Source organism: Melanotaenia boesemani, chromosome 22, assembly GCF_017639745.1.
Source record: "Melanotaenia boesemani isolate fMelBoe1 chromosome 22, fMelBoe1.pri, whole genome shotgun sequence".
NCBI classification, from domain to species: Eukaryota; Metazoa; Chordata; class Actinopteri; order Atheriniformes; family Melanotaeniidae; genus Melanotaenia; species Melanotaenia boesemani.
This window is the reverse complement of record NC_055703.1, coordinates 4,585,822-4,606,690: the sequence shown is the minus strand read 5'-3', so window position 1 is coordinate 4,606,690 and position 20,869 is coordinate 4,585,822. Positions and strand designations below refer to the sequence as shown.

Genomic DNA, 20,869 nt, shown 5'->3' with positions numbered 1-20,869 from the left:
GTCCTGGCGGTCGTGACCTGTGAACAGCTCCCGTTGCAGACGGCTCCCTGTGATAGTGTTTCCTTACCTGGCTCATCTGTGCTCAACCTCACATTAGTCTTTTATTATGTGCAAGTATGTATGTGTGTATGTGTATGTGTATGCCTGCTTGTACATACTGGTATGTGAGAGGACGCGGGGAGGGAGGGAGTTGTGTGTGTGTTTATGTGTGTGTGGGTGGGTGGGGGGGCATTGTTTTAACCATGGAAAGCACTTTGGGCTGCATTTATGTATGAAAAGTGCTCTATAAATAAAGACTGATTGATTGATTGATTATTAGCAGCTGTAGATCAATGCAACTATTCAGAGAATACTTCAGCTCAGGTAACTTATTCCTTTAGGCACAGGACAACAAAAACAAGAGATTTTATAAGACCCTTTACGTTTCCACATATGTGACAGATGTCCTCCGCTAATATGAGCTTAAGGGTCCAGTGCGAAAGACTCATTCTCTTCAGTGGTTGAACATCATACTACAGATGTCTGCCATCACAGCAGGCTTGATTAAGAACAATAAATAGAGAAGAGTCCCTCACCAAGGAGCTCTTGGGAAACATATGCTGTCAAAATCTCTCTGGAGGTCAGACAACTGTCAAACAAAATCTGTAGCAACAAGACAGGCCAGCAGGTTCCCTAGGCAAAACAGGAGATAATGCTTACCGAAACTGAAGCTACTGTACTGTACTTCCTGAGGAGGCTGAGGAAGTTCAGCATGTCACCAAATATCCTCAGAAACTTCTACAGCTGCATCTTTGAGTCCATCCTGACCAGCTGCATCACCGTGTGGTACGGCAGCTCTACCGTCACGGACCACAAACGCCTGCAGAGAGCGGTAAAGACTGGTTCAAGATCACCAGGACTCCGCTGCCCTCTCTGCAGAGCATCTACCAGCACAGAGTCCATCATCAAAGACCCCACCCACCCCCAACATGGACTGTTCACTCTCCTCCCCCCAGACAGGAGAGACAGGAGTCTGAAATGCAGGACAACCAGACTCAGAAACTCTTTATTTCCCTCGCTCATCAGACTCCTTAACAACTGATAGGAGACTGAAACAATAGCCCGAACCCTGCACACCGACTTTATATTGTCAACCATAGTAACTGTAATACTGTTTACTGTTTTATGTGTCTTATTACTTATAATAGATATTACACATGCATCTTACATCTACCCCATGGCAGTTTTCTTTTGCACAGCTAACCATTCATTGTTGCACAACAGTTTATGAAGCACACTGAACATTTATGGACATAGATTATTTACTTGGACGGCAAAGTAAGAATTTTATTGTTCAGGGAAACTCGTTTCCTTACTATACAAATGCCAATAAACACTTTAAGTCTTCAGTCTTAAATCTTTGAATCTTGAAAAAGATAGTGAAATGCTCTGGCTTGAAATTCAGCACAGGACACTGGAAATGGTGTGTATAATTTCAGAGAATCCTGCAAAGGTACATTTCCAGAGATATAATTTAAGTAAGTGAGGTATCTAAGCATAGCATTTGTATGGTACACACTTAAGTCTTTACCATATGGGGTTCTCTGTCCCACAGACTGGATTGACACAAGAACATGCATTCCATGCAAATGAGCATCCTATAGGCAAACTCTATGATTGGAGGACACAGGACTGAGGAATTTTCTTTGTTTAAACCCTATATAAGACAGAACGACACATAATGTCTTTAGGTCTTCATTCTGGCTTTGGGACCTCCAGATTTTGCTGCAGAAATCTGTTTTGATGTCTGAACTTTTGTAATAAACTTCTTTTTATTATTCAAGTCAGCGTCCAGAGACGTTTTTGCCTGAGAGCCAATTTTTCCACATCTCCTGATCAAGATACATCATAAGTTTAATGCATCATGTTGGCTGACAGACACCAGTTTAGACCCTAAGAAAGAACAAATGTAAAACGGCCAGACTAGCAGTTCCCTCCTGAACTATTGCTGTGCTGTCATCAGGCCTGGCTGTCGTATCCAAAAGGCTAAGTTATGACATGCATACAGACATGGACAAAAGTTGTTGGAAGCCCTTTCATTGGTTCATTTTGAGTAAATTTTAATTTATTATTAGCTTTGTTTGTTTTTCGTTTTTTTTTCAGTGAACATTGAGGGTTTTTCTTTTTTTAACAGAAGGGTGTGAACGATTTTGTCCATGTCTGTACTTACCTGGTATCGTAATAGTAAGGCATTGTTTAGAAAAGTGCTGTATAAACAGCATTACAAAGTCTTTAAAGCAATACTACATAAATTTCCCACCATATAACTCTGCACTTTGGACTCATTTTGCTGGGACACTGATGTTCCACTGATTGTTGCCCCGCAGCATCCTGAGGCCAAAAAATGCATTTCACTACTTTTTGTTTATTTAAAAGGTAAATTTACTTCACACAGTTTAATAATGGTAAATGGTCTATAATTATATAGCGCTTTAATCCAAAGTGCTTTACATGTACGTCACATTCACCCATTCACACACTGATGGCAGAAGTTGCCATGCAAGGCGCTCTACCATGACCCATCAGGGGCAACTAGAGGTTCAGTGTCTTGCTCAGGGACACTTCAGCATGAACTCTCTGGGCCGGGATCAAACTGGCCTCAAAATCAGTCTGAACGCTCCAGAGGCATGTGTGATCAAAAGTTATCAAAAACTTTCTTAAAGGAGGTGGTTGCTCGTTAAATGGAGTGAAATCTCCGCCCACCTTGGCTTTTGCTCGGGCTTGAAGTGAAGCTGACTGGAACTCAGCCATTTGCTCATTGAGCAGCTATCAGCTGTTCTTTGAGCTGGACTCATGTGATTCTGCATCTCATGTAGGATTCAGTCAAAAAAACATATAACACCAAAGACATCATCAGAGCATGTCTACGCATGTTATAACTTTATTTACAAATTATACCAAAAAACAGGCAAAAAAAAAAGAATCTTTTTAAAACGTATATACAATTAAATGTGTCACTATGAAGTACATAAGATGGGAATCATCAGCGTTATGGCAGCTAAAGGTGAGATCTGAGACTGAAAGCAGGATCACTCAACGTTGCAAACGGATGTAACTCCAAAAGCTCCACAGAAGCTTCTTACATCAGAGGTGGTCTGGTTTCAACTTCTTCATCAGTTCTTCGATTCTCCTGAACAAACACTGGTTCAACAGATCTGATCAGATTTAAGGCCACTGTTACAAAAACTGTAGATTTCAGGAATGCAGTCTTATTCCAGGAGTAAAGGTCAACACACACTAATCTGTGTATTAATATCCGTAAACAAGCTGAAGCAAATCAATAATTCTGCCAGCATCATTCTGACATATGACAAAAAAAAAATTCCTGTTTATTAAACTGATTAAAAAATCACTACATCATTTAATTTTCAGAAAGTAAACGTGGAAAGAAAAAAGCTGTCAATATTCCAAGTTATAATAGAAAAAAAAATCTGCATATTGTTTTAAAATGTTTGGTAAATAAAATCATAAACTTTAATATTATAAAATAAAGTCTGTGTTAAATGGGATTTAAAATACACTCATGTGTATGTGAATTAATTAAATTTCTGTAGCTGTAATATTGTAAAAATTAAGGTTGTGTTGATTAAAGTAAACTCAGCAAACAAAAGTCAGTAAATGAGTGTTTGGTGGATATTTCTGTTTTGTAACAAAGCATCTTGGTACTAAATCTTCTGTCGTTTGAAAATCTGTTTATTTCCCCTTTAAATGGAGCCACACTGTATGATCAAAGTGTGGAGCAGACGTGGAGAACACCGCCGATCCTGCACTGATAGGGAAGCAGGTTTTTGGTGGCAGCAGTGTGATGGTGTGGGGCAACATCCAGAGTCTGGGATCGAGCTCTATCCTCCAAGCTGACAACACTGGTCCCCACAGAGCGGCTTTATTAGTGACTATTTCCAAATGCTGCTTGAATGCCGTCCCACAGCAGTGTGAGACCAGCATGAGGAAGAAGAGGTACCACGGTGGTGACCAGCATGAGGAAGAGGAGGTACCTCTGTGGTGACAAGCATGAGGAAGAGGAGGTACCAGGATGTTGTGGCTGTGTTTGTTAAATTACCAATATGTCGTGTTTCTTCAGACTCATCCAATAAACAACAACAAACAAGAGTCAACAGCAGAAGCAGCTGTTTGGCAGAGATTTGGCAAGTTTTTCATGACATGCTCATCTCTGCTGCTCATCCCACACATGCATTTTCACTACAAACATGGCTCCATTTAAAAAGAAAATAAACAGGCTTTCCAACAGCATCAGATTTATTACCAAGAAGCTAAAGGATCCCCAAACACTCATTGAAACACTTTTTCTGCTAAGTTTAGAGGAACTGAAGAATAATAGAAGCTGCAATATTCTGTTATAAGAATAAAAATGGTCATTTATGAGATCTTAAAGTCACAGTGTGTAAGATATACTGCTATCTAGTGGTAAAGATGGGTATAGCAATGACTTAAAATGTAATGACTTCAGACATAAAGGTGTTTTCACTTGTGAGTGGATCTAGTGGCCTCCGGTGCAGCAATGGCTTCACTACAGGTAACTACATGTGTCCTGCCTTCTTCTATGGTTCGTTTAAGGCAGAGCTACTCAATTCGGTCCCACGAGGGCCGCAATCCAGCAGGTTTTCCATGTATCCCTGCACCAACACACCTGAGTCAAATTAATGAGTCATTGTGTAGAACCTGATTGGCTGTTAGAGCCACCTAATTTGACTCAGGTGTGTTGGTGCAGGGATACATGGAAAACCTGCTGTATTGCGGCCCTCATAGGACCGAATTGAGTAGCCCTGGTTTAAGGCTTTACCTATCCCAAATAATGCTGTAGCAGCTATCAAACAAAGAGTTGTTTGTCCATTTAGAGACACTGTAGTTAAAATGATGGCACAAATATAGCAGAAATTATTGGTAATAGCAGCTTTCTAAAAGAATAAAAACACAACAGTTATTTTAGTGAACTGATACAGAATAATAATCATGGCGTTTGGTGTCCTGCACAACGTTGCACTGATGAATGCCATTTCTCTTCCACCTGGCCTCGCTCCACTTCACCATGAGGACCCTGACACACGGCCCCTCCCCGACTTAAAGAGTTTTATTGGGGAGCTAGGCTTCATGAAGGTGTCATGCAGTTCTTTTAATGAGCTAAAGATTTCAGATAAAACACCACACATCACTTTAAAAATATGTTGCAGTTCATCCCAGACTTCCTTTACTGCACTAATTGTGTCTCTGCGTTTGCAGGATGGCGTCCGTCAGCACTCGGCCACTTCCAGGTGCACCATGCGCCCGGGGCACACTTTTGATCGGGCAGGCCATCACTGCAGCCTTTTATTTATGTGTTTCCACTACTGTGACCCCCAAATAAAATGTTTTTGCAAGCCTCCACCTCACCAGCAAGCACCTCAACTTCACTGTTTTCTTGTCTTCGCTGTTGCCATGCCAGATCAGCTGGCTTATTTATAAACATAAGGTAGTTTGCATGACCATTTATAGGAGAATGTGGGTGTGTAGGGGCGGGATATGAGCCTATTTCACCGGCGCAATCTTTCAAGAAGAGTGTGATTTATAAAGGGGAAATTGTTTCCACCTGTGTGTACACCTGGTTTTATAAATCTGAATATTTTTTTTGGTACACTGGGTTTTGGGTGCACATACATTTTTAGTAGGGATCCTACACAGTTTTATAAATGAGGCTGCTGGCTTTTCAGGCTGTAACCCTAACCCTAACCCCAAAGTCTGGAATGACTTGCCCCTGTCCCTTCGTATAGATGACTTTGTGGACTCTTTTAAAAAGAAGTTAAAGACTATTTTGTTGAGGACGGCTTTGGGTTGATGGTTGTTATCTATTTTATAGAATTATGTTGTTTTATTAAGACCATTTTATGTACAGCACTATGTGATTTTTATCTGTGAAAAGCGCTTTATAAATAAACTTTTCTGACTAATTCAGAACTCACTCAGATAAATAAATAAATGTTGACTGCATGACATTTTCCCATTTAAAATCTCAGAGGTGTTTTTGAACAGTGGCCCTAACGCTGAGCCGTCAGACCCGTCTCAGAGGTTTGAGGCCGCTCAGTTCGCCGTTGATGTGTCAGCACTGTGTGTGGGAGCAGGAGGCGTAGAGGTACAGCAGGATGAAGCAATCGATGAGGAGGATGGTGTAGAAGCACCTCTGAGTCTGCAGGCTCCGACCCCGCTGGAAGCGAGTCAGCAGCACGGCCAGCAGTAAGAAGAAGGTGGCCGTGTTGAGGAGGAGGAAGAGCCGGATGTAGGATGCTGTGCTGGAAAGACCTTCGCTCCCCGCTGTGGCCAACATGTCAACCTCCTTGAATTTGCGTCCCTTGACAAAGCCACCCTTCCTGTTCCTGCGGGCATCTGTATAATCCATAAAGGCCCGTGAATCTGAGTCCCCCTCCTCCATACTGTCCTCATATGTACGCTTCAAAGTCCTCTGCCTCTCATTCTTCTCGTTCACTTCAATCTGTGCAAAAATGTCAGGCATGCTCTCAGAAAGTTTCTCCCCGAGGTTCACCGTCTTCCCCCCCTTCAGTCTGCTCTGCTTCTTGGACATGGCGAACATCTTCTTGATGACTTCTTCCGTCTTCTTCTTGTCAGAGAACTGAAGGAGGCGCTCCGCAGTTTTGCGGAAACTGGCGGTGTTGAGGACCCGTCCCAGGATGTGCCTCTCCATCTGCTGGAAGACGGGCTTGACATGCTGGAGGTTGTCCTCCATCACGTTTACGTATTCTTCTACTTCTTCTGGCGATCTGTCCACCACTGCTGCTGCCCTCTCGAAGATTATCTTCTTGTGGTCGAGCAGTACCATGGCAAACAGAGGCTTGCTGATGACTTCTCCAGTCAGCAGGTAGATGGTGTAGGTGTGGTCCTTAGTGGACAGGTATACATCCACCCTCTGACTGTCCCCCCGTAGGCTGAAGCTCTGAACTTCCATGCCTGGTCCAAAGAAAATGTAGGCCACCCTCGTGTGAGGGTACCTTAGAGGCATTGTGACGTTTATGTAGTTGGAACCATTATAGGGGTACCCTCGAGGATAACTCCAGTATCCCAGCAGCCCCTTGTTGCTGTAGTTCGTGTCGTCCATCCAGAACATCTTATATTTCTCCTCGCCATGGGATATAAATGCTCCATGGACTCCATCTACCTTAGTTCCCTGGAATGGCAGCTCTGTGTTGTGGAAGAAGGCACTCATGGCCCTGGCTGGACTGTCTTGATCCAGGTGGATGTGGTCCACCAGGAGCAGGAGCTGTGGGTGGAGAAGGAGCAGGTTCCTCTGGAAGCTCCTGATCTTCAGTTCTGGATTATAAGCAGAATGTCCCTCGCCTCGGATGAAGACCATCCCTTCTTTAATCATAGCAGCCTCTACTCTGCCCTGAGCGTCAGCTGCGACCCCTGTCTTGTACTTCAACCACTTGGAGTCGCAGGCCTCTGTGACCTGTCCGGCCCACGGCTTGAAGCAGCTCCCTGAGATGGCCGAGCTGAACAGCACCGCGTTGTTCAGCAGCGTGTACTTGGGTCCGTACAGGGCCTCAGTGATGAAGGGGACGCCGTTGGGTGCAAAGGTAAAAGTGTTCTGGTCAGGGTGCTCATGGCCGACGTTAAAGTTCCTCCATCCTTTGATCCATTCTTTGTACTTATTCTTGTGCACAATATCAAAGATGGCGCGCCCACCGAGCTTTCCTGACTTGAAAGAGAGGAAGGAGTGGTTGGTGTCGGCAGGTAAAGCGCTGCCAAACGTCACCACTCCCCAGTCCTCAAAGACGTGGAGCTGAGCTGTTCCAAAGTCCAGCGGAGGTTTGGGGATCAGGTCTGGGTCATACCTGCAAGACACAGAGAAGAAAACTGAATGAAGTATTTTATACATACAGTGTTTTCCCATTGCAGTTCTTCTTTAACCCTTAAACCTCCACTAGATCTCCAAGCGCTACCTCTTCTATCATCAGCGGTGTCTCTGGAGCAGTAGTGTGTAGCTCTGTGGGTTAAACTGTGATGGATAGCATGTAGGCGATCTATGGACGTTTTCCAGGCATTTATATCCCATCCAGGAGGTTTACAATCCTGCCACTAAATGTAGTGTTTATTCAGATACTCTATCTGGTAAATCCACACTAATACATGATAACAGCACCATTTATCACATTTTCATCATAAAAAAGATTACTATCACTACTATGTTGCTAAGAGACCTCTATTTATACCTGGACATGATGATGAAGCCACTTCTGAGCCACCATCTGAGCCTACTCACCACCAGGTGGTGATCAGTTGGCAGCTTTGCCCCTCTTTTCACCCGAGTGTCCAAGACATGCAGCTGCAAGTCCAACGATATGATGACAAAAAGTGGATCATTGAACTGCGGCCTAGAGTTACCTGTTGCCAGGTGCACATGTGGACACTCTTTTGCCTGAACAAGGTGTTCATTATGGACAATCCATGACGAGCACAGAAGTCCAATAACAAAACACCACTTAGATTTAGATCAGGGGGACCGTTTCTCCCAATCACACTCCTCCAGGTCTCATTGTCATCGCCCACGTAGGCATTGAAGTGCTCCAGCAGAATGAGGGAGTCCCTGAAAGGACTGCTTTCCAACACCCCTTCCAAGGACTCCAAAAAGGATGGGTACACTGAACTGGTGTTTGGTGCATAAGCACAAACAACAGTCAGGACCTATCACCCCACCTGAAGACGGAGGGGGGCTACCCTCTCGTCCACCGGGGTAAACCCCAACGTACAAGTCTTGGGGCAATGAGCATGCCCACACCTGCTCGGAGCCTCTCACCAAGAGCAACTCCAGAATGGAAGAGAGTCCAGCCCCTCTCAAAGACAGCTGTTCCAGAGCTCAAGCCGAGCTCAAGCCGTGCGTCGAGTCCCACTATATGTAGCTCAACCTTGTGCACCAGCTTAGGCTCCTTCCCTGCCAGAGAGGTGACATTCCATGTCCCTAGAGCTAGCTTCTGCAGCCGAGGATCAGACTACCAGGGTCCCCGCTTTTGGCCGCCGCCCAGCTCACACTGCACCCGACCCCTGTGGTCCCTCTGCAGGTGGTGAGCCCATGTCACCCTTCCGAGCTGAGCCTGACCGGGCCCCATGGGCAAAGGCCTGGCCACCAAGTGCTCACCTCAGTGCCACACCTCCAGGCTTGGCTCCAGAAGAGGCCCCGGTGACACACGTCCAGGCACGGGAAACCTGGGTTAATGGTTTTTTGTCATCATAGGGGTGCTTTGAGCCGTGCTTTGTCTGATCCCTCCCCTAGACACCTGTTTGCCATGGGTGACCCTACCAGGGGCATAAAGCCCCCAACAACATAGCTACAAGGATTGTCAGGACGTTCAAACTCCTCCGCCACAGTAAGGTGGCGGCTCAGGGGGGAGAGGAATTTAAACATTAAATAAAAACAGATGGGCTAAAAATAGATAAACCTTGGAGTTTTAGGAGTGAAACATGAACTGTGTCAGTTCATCCAAACCAATCCAACTTTATTTGTAAAACACAACAACCACAGAGGATCAAAGTGCTGTACAGGAGACTAAAAGCGCAAAGAATAAAATCAGTCAAAACAATAAAATCCAATAAATAAGACAAGTTAAAATATAAAAACAGAAGCAAAATTTCAAAATCTCAAGAGTGTAAAAAGCCAAAAAAAAAAAAAAACATGCAAGTTTTAAGAAAAAGACTTAAAATCCACAATCTGGGACCAGCAACTGCAAAGACCCAATTTCCTCGGAGCTCACGCTTAGTCCTCGGCACCATCAAGAATAGCTGATCAACTGGTCTTAAAAAGCGTGAAAAGGTGCGTAAGGGTGAAGGAGCTCAGCGAGGTAGGGTGGTGCAAGACCATGGAGAGATTTAAAAACAATTCAAATTATTTTAAACTGGATTCTAAAATGAACAGGCAGCCAATGGAGAGAAGCTAAAATAGGAGAGATATGTTCATGTTTACGTGGCCAATTAAAAGAAGTGCAGCAGCATTTTAAAGGTGTGCAATGGAAGACCAACTAATTCCCAAATACAATCCATCACAGTAGTCTAGTCGAGATGTTATAAAGGCATGGATAACAGTGTCAAAATGCTGCTTTGGAATAATTGGCTTCACTTTGGCTAGCTGCCTTAAGTGAAAAAAAGCTTGCCTATTTGACTGCCAAGCTTAAAATCATAATCTATACACTAAGGTTTTTGATGACTTGCTTGCTGTACTGGGCCAAATAACCCAGATCTACAGGGGAGGACCCGGTTGTACGACCAAAAACCATAATCTCAGTTTTGTCTTTACTGGAATTTAAAAGATTACAGGCCATCCACATGTTTATGTCATGGAGCAAAGCAGTGGTCTGACAGAGTAAAGGTTGTTAATTTTTTAGGGGCATATAAATCTGACTATCATCTGCATAGAGGTTAAATGAATTACTGTGTATGGAACCTATTTGGAGCAGGTATAGAGAAAAGAGTAGAGGGCCTAAAACTGAACCTTGTGGGACCCCATTTAAGAAAGAGGCAGAAGAGGACACAACGTCACCAAGGCTGACACAAAATGACCTATCAGCAAGGAAGGACCCAAACCACTGTAGAGCTGTACCTCTAATGCCCACCCAATGCTCAAGACAATCTATCAAAATTTCATAATCCACAGTATCAAAAGCTGCAGATAAATCAAGAAGTCAAAAAACAACGGTCTCCAGTCAGTAGCTAATAAAATATCATTAAAAACTCTCAGAAAAGCTGATTCTGTACTATGTAGAGATTTAAAACCTGACTGAAACAACTCTAGAATGTTGTATCCTTCTGAAAGGCCACTGGTTGAGTATACACTGTCTTTTCCAGCACTTTTGAGAGAAAAGGCAGTTTGGAAATGGGCCTATAATTTGTACACACTGAGAGATCTAGATCAGGTTTTTTGACCAGTGGTTGAACTACTGCATGTTTAAAATTTCCTGGGACTATACCAGAAGCCAGACTGCTACTGATGACAGTACAAACAGATGCCTTTAAAACCATAAGAACAACATCCCTACCTGTGGGCAGAAATGGGCACACTTGTTTCATAATTATTTTATCTAGTATTTCCTAAACCTGGGCGATTCAATAGTCGACAGGGGGAGTATGTCTCCTACAATGAACCCTGCAACTAGCTTGTTCATTTCTGTCTTACTGACTGCTGTGCTCCAGGAACTGTTGAAAAAAGCTTAGTTTGTTTAGGCAGATCGGCTGCTGAAGGGTTTCTTCACATTTCTCTCTTTCTTTTCTTCCTTGGACGCATTCAGTAAACCCTGATTTCTGTTCTGCAGTTCTTCTTCTTCTTTGTATTTTTTGGCGGTTGGCAAGAAAAAATGGTGCATTACTGCCACCAAGTGGTCTGGAGTGTGGACCAGAATGTTTCCAAGTGACCAGCTTGTCAAAACATTAGTTTGTCTGCTACATTTTCCCAATCCCATGCGGTCCCCCCATCACGTCGCCGCACCCCCCATTTTGAAAACCACTGCCTTACACCTACAGACCAGACAGAGAAGCAGAAATCTCCATCAAAGAGAAAAACTTCCATTTCAACCTCTTCAAACTGTATTCTACATTCACTGAACACTTCATCATGCTAACTTCAGTAAATATAACATATAACACAACACCTATCACATGCTGTTGATCATTCTAGAGAATTTCCTGTTAATGTAAGCTCACTTTAACACAGCTGGCAGTAAAGGGCTCTGATGGCTTTATTATTTTAGTTTTTTGGCTGCAACAAGCCCTAATATGACGGCATTAGCTAAAGGTGATATGTGCAGGGTGGGGACTCTGCCCTCTGGCCCCGTGCAGACCAGCCCCACACAAAAAATAAAAACTCTACTTTACAAAGAGCCCTGCAGTCTATTATTTCTCTCATCCACCTTAATGTCTGAAAGTATCCAGATAAACAGCAAAGAAAAACAACAAAAAGCAGAGTCTTCAGTTTTCAGAGGCTTTCTTTTTATGTTGAAGCTGAAGTCAGCAGCTCACCAGATGAACTCTGTGTGGAGCGTGCACCACCGCTGGCCTTTTCCAGCCTGTCCCGGTCCTTCGAGCACTCTGTTCTGATGAATCAGATCAGCCAGCCAGTTTCCACTGCCGTTACGCAACACGTAGTGGTCCAAGAAGACGAGCTGACTCTCTGGCCCGTAAAACCAGTTGTAGTTGGAATCTGCTATGGCTACGGTTCGCTGAAATCCTGGGATGATGGAGAAAACAGACAGGAGACAACTCAATATAGCACAACACAAGTGGTGTAAATTAAAAGAGTAAAACAACATAAAACAACATGTTTTTTAATTGTTGAAAGAGTATGACCTCCCCCATTCCTCAAAGTGGTTTTGTCCACTTGCCATTTTCCAACGGGCAGAGCTACTGGCAGCTCCGTGTTTCAGTGGGCAAGTCTCACAAGATGGTGAAACCACGGCGATGTGTAAAAGCCAGGAAGTTATTTATCTCACCACAAACACAAGGCTACAACAGGAAAAGTGGCATTTCTCCTGCTTTGTTCAAAATCAGCTTCCGGCCGTATACCAGCCATTAGGGAACCATAATGTAAAGAATATCAATGCAAAGTGTTTGATGTACATTAAACGATTGAAGAGTTACGATACATCTAAGAACATAATGTTGCTAGAGAGATATCCAGATTTTGAAATGTACATAAGTATTTTTAATTTGAGTTTAATGACAGATTTTTTGACAGATTTCTCATTTCTATTCAAGTCAAAGATTGTTCAGATTTATGTAATTATGTAATGTAAGGAAAAGCCTTGAAATTCTGGTTCTGAGAACATTCTTAGAAAGCAATTATGAGTCAGAATAGCATGCAGTCAGAGTCAATCACTGTCTCATTAAAACACAAATAGACGTGTAATGTGAAATAATTGTCTGCACAACATGAGCTCAACAGAAACTCTCTGCTGCTACAGCTCACTGAAGCTCACCGGAACCTCACCAGGATTTCTTCTTTCCTTCTGATTCTTTCCCTCCTGACGTGCAGATGTCAGCCCTCGTCTGCTGTGTTAACATTTGCTCAGTTTTATGACCAAAGTACACAAGTTTGCCACCATAATGGTATTCGTTGGACCGATGCTTAATGATGCAGACCGGTACAGATTCCTCCTCTTTCACTCAGTTTATTTCAACAACTGTCCCTTCAGAGTAGGAGGAGGCGCTTCAGTATTTACATGTGCTTTGCTCTGACTAGAAAGGATGCCTCTATAAAAGTGAAATTAAGATTTTTTTATTTGTCATTACAGGTAAGTACAACGAAACTGAGTTAGCACACGATAGCTGGCCACGTTTTAATAAGAGCTAGAAAAAAAGAAATAAGAATTAATGAAATAAAAACAGATATATGGAAAATAGAAATACAAAAAATCAAGTACAAAGAACAGAAATAATGAAATAAAAACATATATAAATAATAAAATAAATTATATAAAATAAAATAATAAAATAAATAGGAAAAATATAATAGAAATAAAACATGAGAAATAAAGAAAAAGAAGAAAATTGAATTAGGAAAAATAGAAATTAAGAAAATCATTAATTTGAAAAAATAAAAAAAACAAAGTGAAAAATTGAAATCAGAAAAAAACAGAACAAGGATTAAGGACAAATAGAAGTAGGAGAAAAAACAGAAATACGAAAAAGAGAAATAGAAAAAATAGAAATAAAAATATCAATAAAAAACAGAAATAGAAAAACAGAAATAATAAAAAGTATAAATAACTGACAGAAATAATAAAATTCTAAATAGAAAAAAATAGAAAAAAAGAGAAATGGAAATATACAAGGTCAGAAAACTTCTCTTTGCTTCATGTTTTTAGCATTTTCGGCCACGTTCAACTCATTCATGACATGATGCAGAGCTTACACTGCGTGTATCATGACTTAAATTAGAAAAATAGAATCAGGACTTGATTATATAGATTATTATAGATCTACATTCAGTCTGCAATATTTAAAAATTCATTGTTTCAACTATATGTCCATTTGTGCAGAAATAATCTGTTTGAAGAGTTTCAGTCAGAGCTCATCATAGCACAGAGACAGACCTGGTGAAGGTTTGCAATGATCTCTTCAGATAATGAACTCCTGCCTGCTGCCCTGTAGGATCTCAGTGCTGCTTCTACTTAGTTTGTATTTACAGGTACTCTCAATCTATGGAGGACTGAAACTGCCAAAATAAAAAATAAATACAGAAATATAAAAATGGCTCAATAAACAAACTGGTGTACCAATAAATTATACAACAAAATGTAAAAAGTATTTTTTTTCTATTAAGAAACATTAAAAAACATGACACAAATTTATATTTATTTTGTCATTTTCAGCCATTTTAAATTCACTTTATGTTAATATTCATATTTATTTACTTTTCCATGTCATTTTCAGTTTAATTTATTTGTTTATTGATTTTTTTATTCTTTCTTCCTTCATTTTCATGTCTGTGTTTATTTTGTGTTATTTTCCTTTTACATTTTCTTTTCCAAGCATATTCATTCACTGATGACAGACCTGCACAACTAACAGGCCGGGATTCTGGGTTGCCTGGATTGTTGAGATGAAAACGGTCTTTAAAAGTTCCTTGAGCATCCACTGAAGGTCACAACTAAAATCCGAAGAACATTCCCGGAAACACCGTTTCACTTCCTCCTTTCCCTGTCCACTGCAACCACTGTTCCTGCAGCAAAACCAAGCACCTCTGCCTGTAAAATGTGAAGCCTATGCAGAAGCCTATGCAGTTCACCCCTCATCCGCTAGGGGCTCCAAAACAGAGCAAATCCCCAAAGACTCCCATGTTAAAAAGACCAACTTCACAGCAGAAATAAACATGTTGAAAGCCTGGTACAAAAATCCATTTTAGGATTATTAGGTCAAGTTTATCTTCATGACAACTGTGAGGGGGGTGAATTTTTTTCTAACTCATCCGTTTGGATGCCATTTAATCTTGAAATTCAGAATAATTAGGGGCGTGTCCTTTTGATAGGTATCCAATATCCGTGGCAAGAAGGGAGAGTGTAGCACAAACATGGTTTTTGGCCGGCTAGCAGCATGCCTTAGCTTGGGCCCCCCTACCTCCATTAGCTGGTTAGCCGCCGTTAGCTCCGGGTTAGCTTGGTTAGCTCTTAGCTACAGGCAGCTTGGAGTTTGAAGGGTGTCAATCATACACCCCCACCTTCACAGTTCCCCTCCCAGCTCCACCTCTTTGCCCATGTTTGGATTTTGCAGGAATGACGCTGCCAAGATGGCGACAGTGGGAACCACCCAATGAGCTTTAATTCAGCTCTTCAGAAACCTACGTGTGACGTCACGGAGGCTCTGTCCATTTTTTATATACAGTCTATGATCAAAACGTGCTGCTCTCTGATTGTAGAGAATATTTCAGCCTTCATTTAATCCTATCGTCATACAAGTTGCTTGTAAGGACAAATACACAGGAAAAATTAAAAAAACTCTTAGTGGTTATTTTATTTGATTAATCAATAGAGCACTCATTGTCAAGTACCAGCAGTCAGGACAGGGTTAACTAACCGAATGCAGGGACCCTTTCCAGGCTGCATTTTTCAGCTGTTACCCGCTCCGGCTTGAAGCATCATCTTCTTAGTTTGGCCTCACTCAGCAGAGCCAGGCAGGCATGCAGGAAGCTCTGCCTGCACTAACAGCCTGTAACCTGTTTTGATTGGTCACTTGGATAATTTTTTTATTTATTTTTTATTTTGGCAGTTTTAGTCCTCCATACATTCCTTCAGTGTGCATCACAGACTCACACTTTAGCTGACATTTAAACTTATTTCCAGCTCTGTCGATGATTGTCAAGCGTTAGCTGCGTGTTTTCAGTGAGGGGATACTTTCAGCTACCCCCTGATACTTCTGGTGGACGACTGCTGAGTCACAAATCTGTAGGTCCAGGACTGCAACACATCTGAGACTGTCCCAGGGGCCCCCACCCCTTGCTACCCTCCCCCTGACCCTCAGACAGAACTTCTTGGGCACCTCAGCTCCCTGCTAGTCTCAGTGTTGGCATCCAGAGGGGAAATAACTGCTCGCATGCATACGTCCTGTTAGTTCCTAATGTAGCAGCTGAAGGTGATTTTTTTAGGCCTGATCTGAAATAATAAAGCTCTGGCAGAAAGTAATCTAACTGGGACTCAGAGCTAAGTAAGCATTTCTTCACAGACTGCTGATTTGTTCCAGAAGCGGTTCCAAACAAGTCAGAGAAGGTGTGGTGTAATTACCAGGGAGGATGGTTCTGTAGAGGAAGGCGAAGTGTTTGAGCAGCCAGGGGTGGTTGAAGTGGCTGATGGCAAAATGACGCTGCACCAGAAACATGTACTGGAACAAAGAGCGGGTGGTGTAACTCCCGTACGCAACACCCTCGTACAGGGAGCCGTCTGTCACATCCTGCAGGAGGACCATGGACTTCTCCATGATGGACAGGACCTGCTTGGTCCACAGGTAGGCCTCCTGAAGGTAACCTGGAGATGTGAGAAGTCTGAGGTTAAACAGCTTGTAAGAGATCATTTCAGATAAAAATCAAAAGATATCAAATTAAAACATGATGCATTTTCCAGGATTCATAATGTTGACACAGCTGACTGCTCAGAGAATAAATTCTCACCAGTTCATAAAGTCAGACACCACCACCACCAATTTAAGGTTCATGAATGTGTGTGATGAAAACTAAACATCTTTCCAGATAAAAGCATCTCCTCTATGAAACCTTCAGAAACCTCACACACATTCCCAAACTGTGGAAAGCATCACAGCGTTGTGTACTCTCTCTGTCATACACACACACACACACACAGTTTACTTTCAGACAGCACAACCACGTAAACACTCTGGCCACAGTTCATGGAGGAATCCCGGAGCTGTCAGCGGGATGTGGCCGACACCCACCCAGACGGCCCAGTCCTCCCACCGGAGCTGTCCACATTACTGTTTGGTTTGGGGACTCCAGCCTGAACAGACGAGGTATTTAACTTCTAACAAGAACACAAAGAGTACATTTACACAAACAGAGCTTCAACAGAGCTCAGAGCACCAACATGCCGTCACTTTACCAACATCAGGAAGCTGAGGACAAGAAATCTGTTCTGAAAAGGTATGTAGAGACTTTTCATTATACAAACTGTACAACCAGTGGAAGTAAACAAACATAACCCCAGAAAATAGTTTATACATCACATCTAATGTTTTAAACCCTGATAACAGAAATAATATATTAAAAATAATAATGAAATATTTTTTTAACAATGTTCATTCAGAAAAAGTCATCATCTCAATATACAGTAACAGTGGAATGAAGCAGAAACAAACAGAACTAATAGCGGCTCAATGGTGTTACATTCAAATACAAATTCTGACCAACGTAAGTAGGGGTACATCAAAAATCGCAGTAACTTTTTCCACCAGATAAACATTTTCTAAACCTTGCCATTGAGGGAGAGTGGGAGGCAGAACTGAGGTCACTGATGTGGTTAAAAAAGCTCCTCGGGCCCCGGGGGTGGATGAGGTCCGCCCAGAGTTCCTTTAAGGAACTGGATGCTGTAGGGTTGTCTTGGCTGACACGCCTCTGAAGCATCGCGTGGACATCGGGGACAGTTCCCCTGAACTGGCAGACTAGGGTGGTGGTCCCCCCTCTTCAAAAAGGGGGACCAGAGAGTGTGCTCCAACTACAGGGAGATGACACTCCTCAGCCTCCCCGGTAAGGTCTATTCAGGGGTACTGGAGAGGAGGGTCCGTCAGATAGTTGAACCTCGGATTGAGGAGGAGCAGTGTGGTTTTCGTCGCGGTCGTGGAACAGTGGACCAGCTCAACACCTTCTTCAGGGTCTTTGAGGGGGCATGGGAGTTTGCTCAACCAATCTACATGTGCTTTGTGGACTTGGAGAAGGCATTCGACCGTGTCCCCCGGGGACTCTTGTGGGGGGTACTCTGGGAGTATGGAGTGCCAGACCCGCTTGTACAAGCTGTCCGGTCCCTGTGCGACCGGTGTCAGAGCTTGGTCCGCATTGCCGGCAGTAAATCAGAATCATTTCCAGTGCGGGTTGGACCGCGCCAAGGCTGCCCTTTGTCACAGATTCTGTTCAGAACTTTTATGGACAGATTATGGACTGGGATGAGAATCAGCACCTCCAAGTCCGAGACCATGGTCCTCAGCCGGAAAAGGGTAGAGTGCTCTCTCCGGGTCTGCAATAGGGTCCTGCCCCAAGTGGAGGAGTTCACGTATCTTGGGGTCTTGTTCACGAGTGAGGGAAGGATGGAGCGGGAGATCGACAGGCTGATCGGTGCGGCGTCTGCAGTGATGCGGACTCCACATCGGTCTGTCATGGTGAAGAAAGAGCTGAGCCAAAAGGCAAAGCTCACGATTTACCGGTTGATCTACGTTCCTACCCTCATCTATGGTCACAAACTGTGGGTAGTGACCGAAAGAACAAGATCGCGAATACAAGCGGCCGAAATGAGTTTTCTCCGCAGGGTGGCCGAGCTGTCCCTTAGAGATAGGGTGAGAAGCTCAGTGATCCGGGAGGGGCTCAGAGTAGAGCCGCTGCTCCTCCACATTGAGAGGAGCCAGATAAGGTGGCTCGGGAATCTGGTTAGGATGCCTCCTGGACGCCTCCCTGGTGAGGTGTTCCGGGCACGTCCCACTGGCAAGAGGCCCCGGGGAAGACCCAGGACACGCTGGATGGACTACATCTATCGGCTGGCCTGGGAACGCCTTGGGATCCCTCCGGATGAGCTGGTGAATGTGGCCGGGGAGAGGGAAGTCTGGGTTTCCCTGCTTAGGCAGCTGCCCCGCGACCCAACTCCGGATAAACGGAAGAAAATGAATGGATGGATGGATGGATGGATGGATGGATGGATGGATGGATGGATGGATGGATGGATGGATGAATTTCCTTTTTATCCAAACCAGCGTCTTCAGTCAGGTCTCACAGTTCCTCCAAGACCTCCAAGTGGTTTATGTCCTACTTCACAAGAAGATCCTTCAAAGTATCTTTGCATGGAGGAGTGTCCAGATCACATGGGCTGATAACAGGGGTATCTCAGGGCTCGGTGCTTGGCCCTCTTCTCTTTTCACTATACACCTCCTCACTCGGTGCATTAGCTCTCATGGCTTCTCCTACCACTGCTATGCAGACGACACTCAGCTTTTCCTTTCCTTCCCAGCAAACGACACAACCGTCTCATTGTGAATATCAGCATGCCTTGCTGATTTTACCACATGGATGAAGTATCGCCACCTTCAGCGAAATCTGTCTAAGATCGAGCTTATTGTCTGTCCAGCCAATCCTTCCTTACCGCCACAGCTAAGCGTGCAGCTTGACTCTATCACGCTTGTGTCTACGTCTTCTACCAGGAATCTTGGTGTCATGGTAGACAACCAGCTGACCTTTAAGGACCATGTTGCCTCGGTTGCCCGGTCTTGGCGATTTGCTCTCTACAGCATCAGGAGGATCAGACCCTACCTGACTGAACACACGGCACAGCTCCAGGTCCAGGCTCTGGTCATTTCACGCATTGACTACTGCAACTCCTTACTGGCTGGCCTGCCTGCATGCTCTGTTAAACCTCTGCAGATGATCCAGAACGCAGTAGCACGTCTGCTCTTCAACCAGCCCAAACGAGCTCGTCACTCCGCTGCTAATCGCTCTTCACTGGCTTCCAGTTCCAGCGCATCAGATTCAAACCTCTGCTTCTGGCTTACAAAACAATAACCCAAACGGCTCCTGTATACCTCCACTTCTTAATCCAGAGCTACACTCCCTCTCCACAGTTACGTTCTGCCAGCGAAAAAGTGCTGGTGCTCCCACCACAACATGGTGCAAAATCAGTAGCTCTGACTCTTCTCCTCTGTTGTCCCCCGGTGGTGGAACGATCTACCAAACTCCATTCGATCCGCAGAGTCCTCTTTCACTTTTAAGAGCAAGCTAAAGACTCAGTTGTTTAAGGAGCATTTCCACACTTAGCTTAACTTTTCTACTCAAAAGAATAAGTTAGAAAGATTTGTCCAGCTCTTTGGTTCAACCAAGTACTGAATAAGGTGCGTGCACTTATGCCCAAGATGATATTGTTTGATGAAATCGTGATCTTGTCCTTAAACAAAAAAACTTACAAAAAACTATATATATATATATATATATATATATATTGTGGGTGCAGCGTGGCTGACTCACTAGCTTTGGACCTCAGGCTTCTTTACACTCAACACACGCACGTCGGAAAGCAAAGTCTTGAAGTCAAGTTCTTCTTTTTACCGTTTATTATCAAAATAAACTTGAACATACATAAAAAAGGACTGAAATCTAGACTTTCTGTTAAACTAACTGAAATGCGGTGTAGGTCAAAAGACTGTGTTGCTTCAAGGTCCAGAGACTTCTAATCTACTTTTCTTGGCTGATTCCCTTTTTTTTTTTTTTTTTTTTACTTCAGTATAGCAGCCAATCAAAATCCACTAATAAAAAGATCATTTCAACTGCAACACAGAACTATAGAATAATTAGGATTAAGTCCTAATCATAAAAAAAATGGCTTCAACATATTCCGGCCCCTAATTGACTAGGCCGTAGAATAGCAATTATCAAATGATACCTAAATTGGAGCCATTCATTCCAATATAGAAATTTCTCAAACCTCCGTTTTAAACTTTAACTAAGGTAACATAACTCTGCTCTTTCTTCTGTCTTCATTCTTCTCCTAGAAGTAAACACAGTTTAGTTATGGGTCTATGAATGATGCTGGTCTTCGTCTGGACTTCAGCACTTCTGACAGCTCCTTTAGAGTCTGGCATAACTCTGATG

The 20,869-nt window shown here is 43.3% G+C and overlaps 1 protein-coding gene across 3 annotated transcripts in view; it reads right to left on the bottom strand.

Annotated features, from left to right (window-relative positions):
* Nucleotides 1-2,904: 2,904 nt before the first annotated feature.
* Nucleotides 2,905-20,869, bottom strand: part of dse (dermatan sulfate epimerase) — a 39,044-nt gene continuing 21,079 nt past the window's right edge. For 2 of the 3 annotated variants that reach the window (XM_041976169.1, XM_041976171.1), the window contains 3 exons: nucleotides 16,302-16,541; nucleotides 12,046-12,253; nucleotides 2,905-7,877 (listed from right to left, as the gene is read on the bottom strand). In XM_041976169.1, coding sequence (XP_041832103.1) covers nucleotides 6,131-7,877; nucleotides 12,046-12,253; nucleotides 16,302-16,541 — 2,195 coding nt within the window. In that variant the 3' untranslated portion in view covers nucleotides 2,905-6,130. The remainder of the gene's footprint in view (nucleotides 7,878-12,045; nucleotides 12,254-16,301; nucleotides 16,542-20,869) is intronic. The other variant, XR_006009134.1, reaches the window with a different exon arrangement.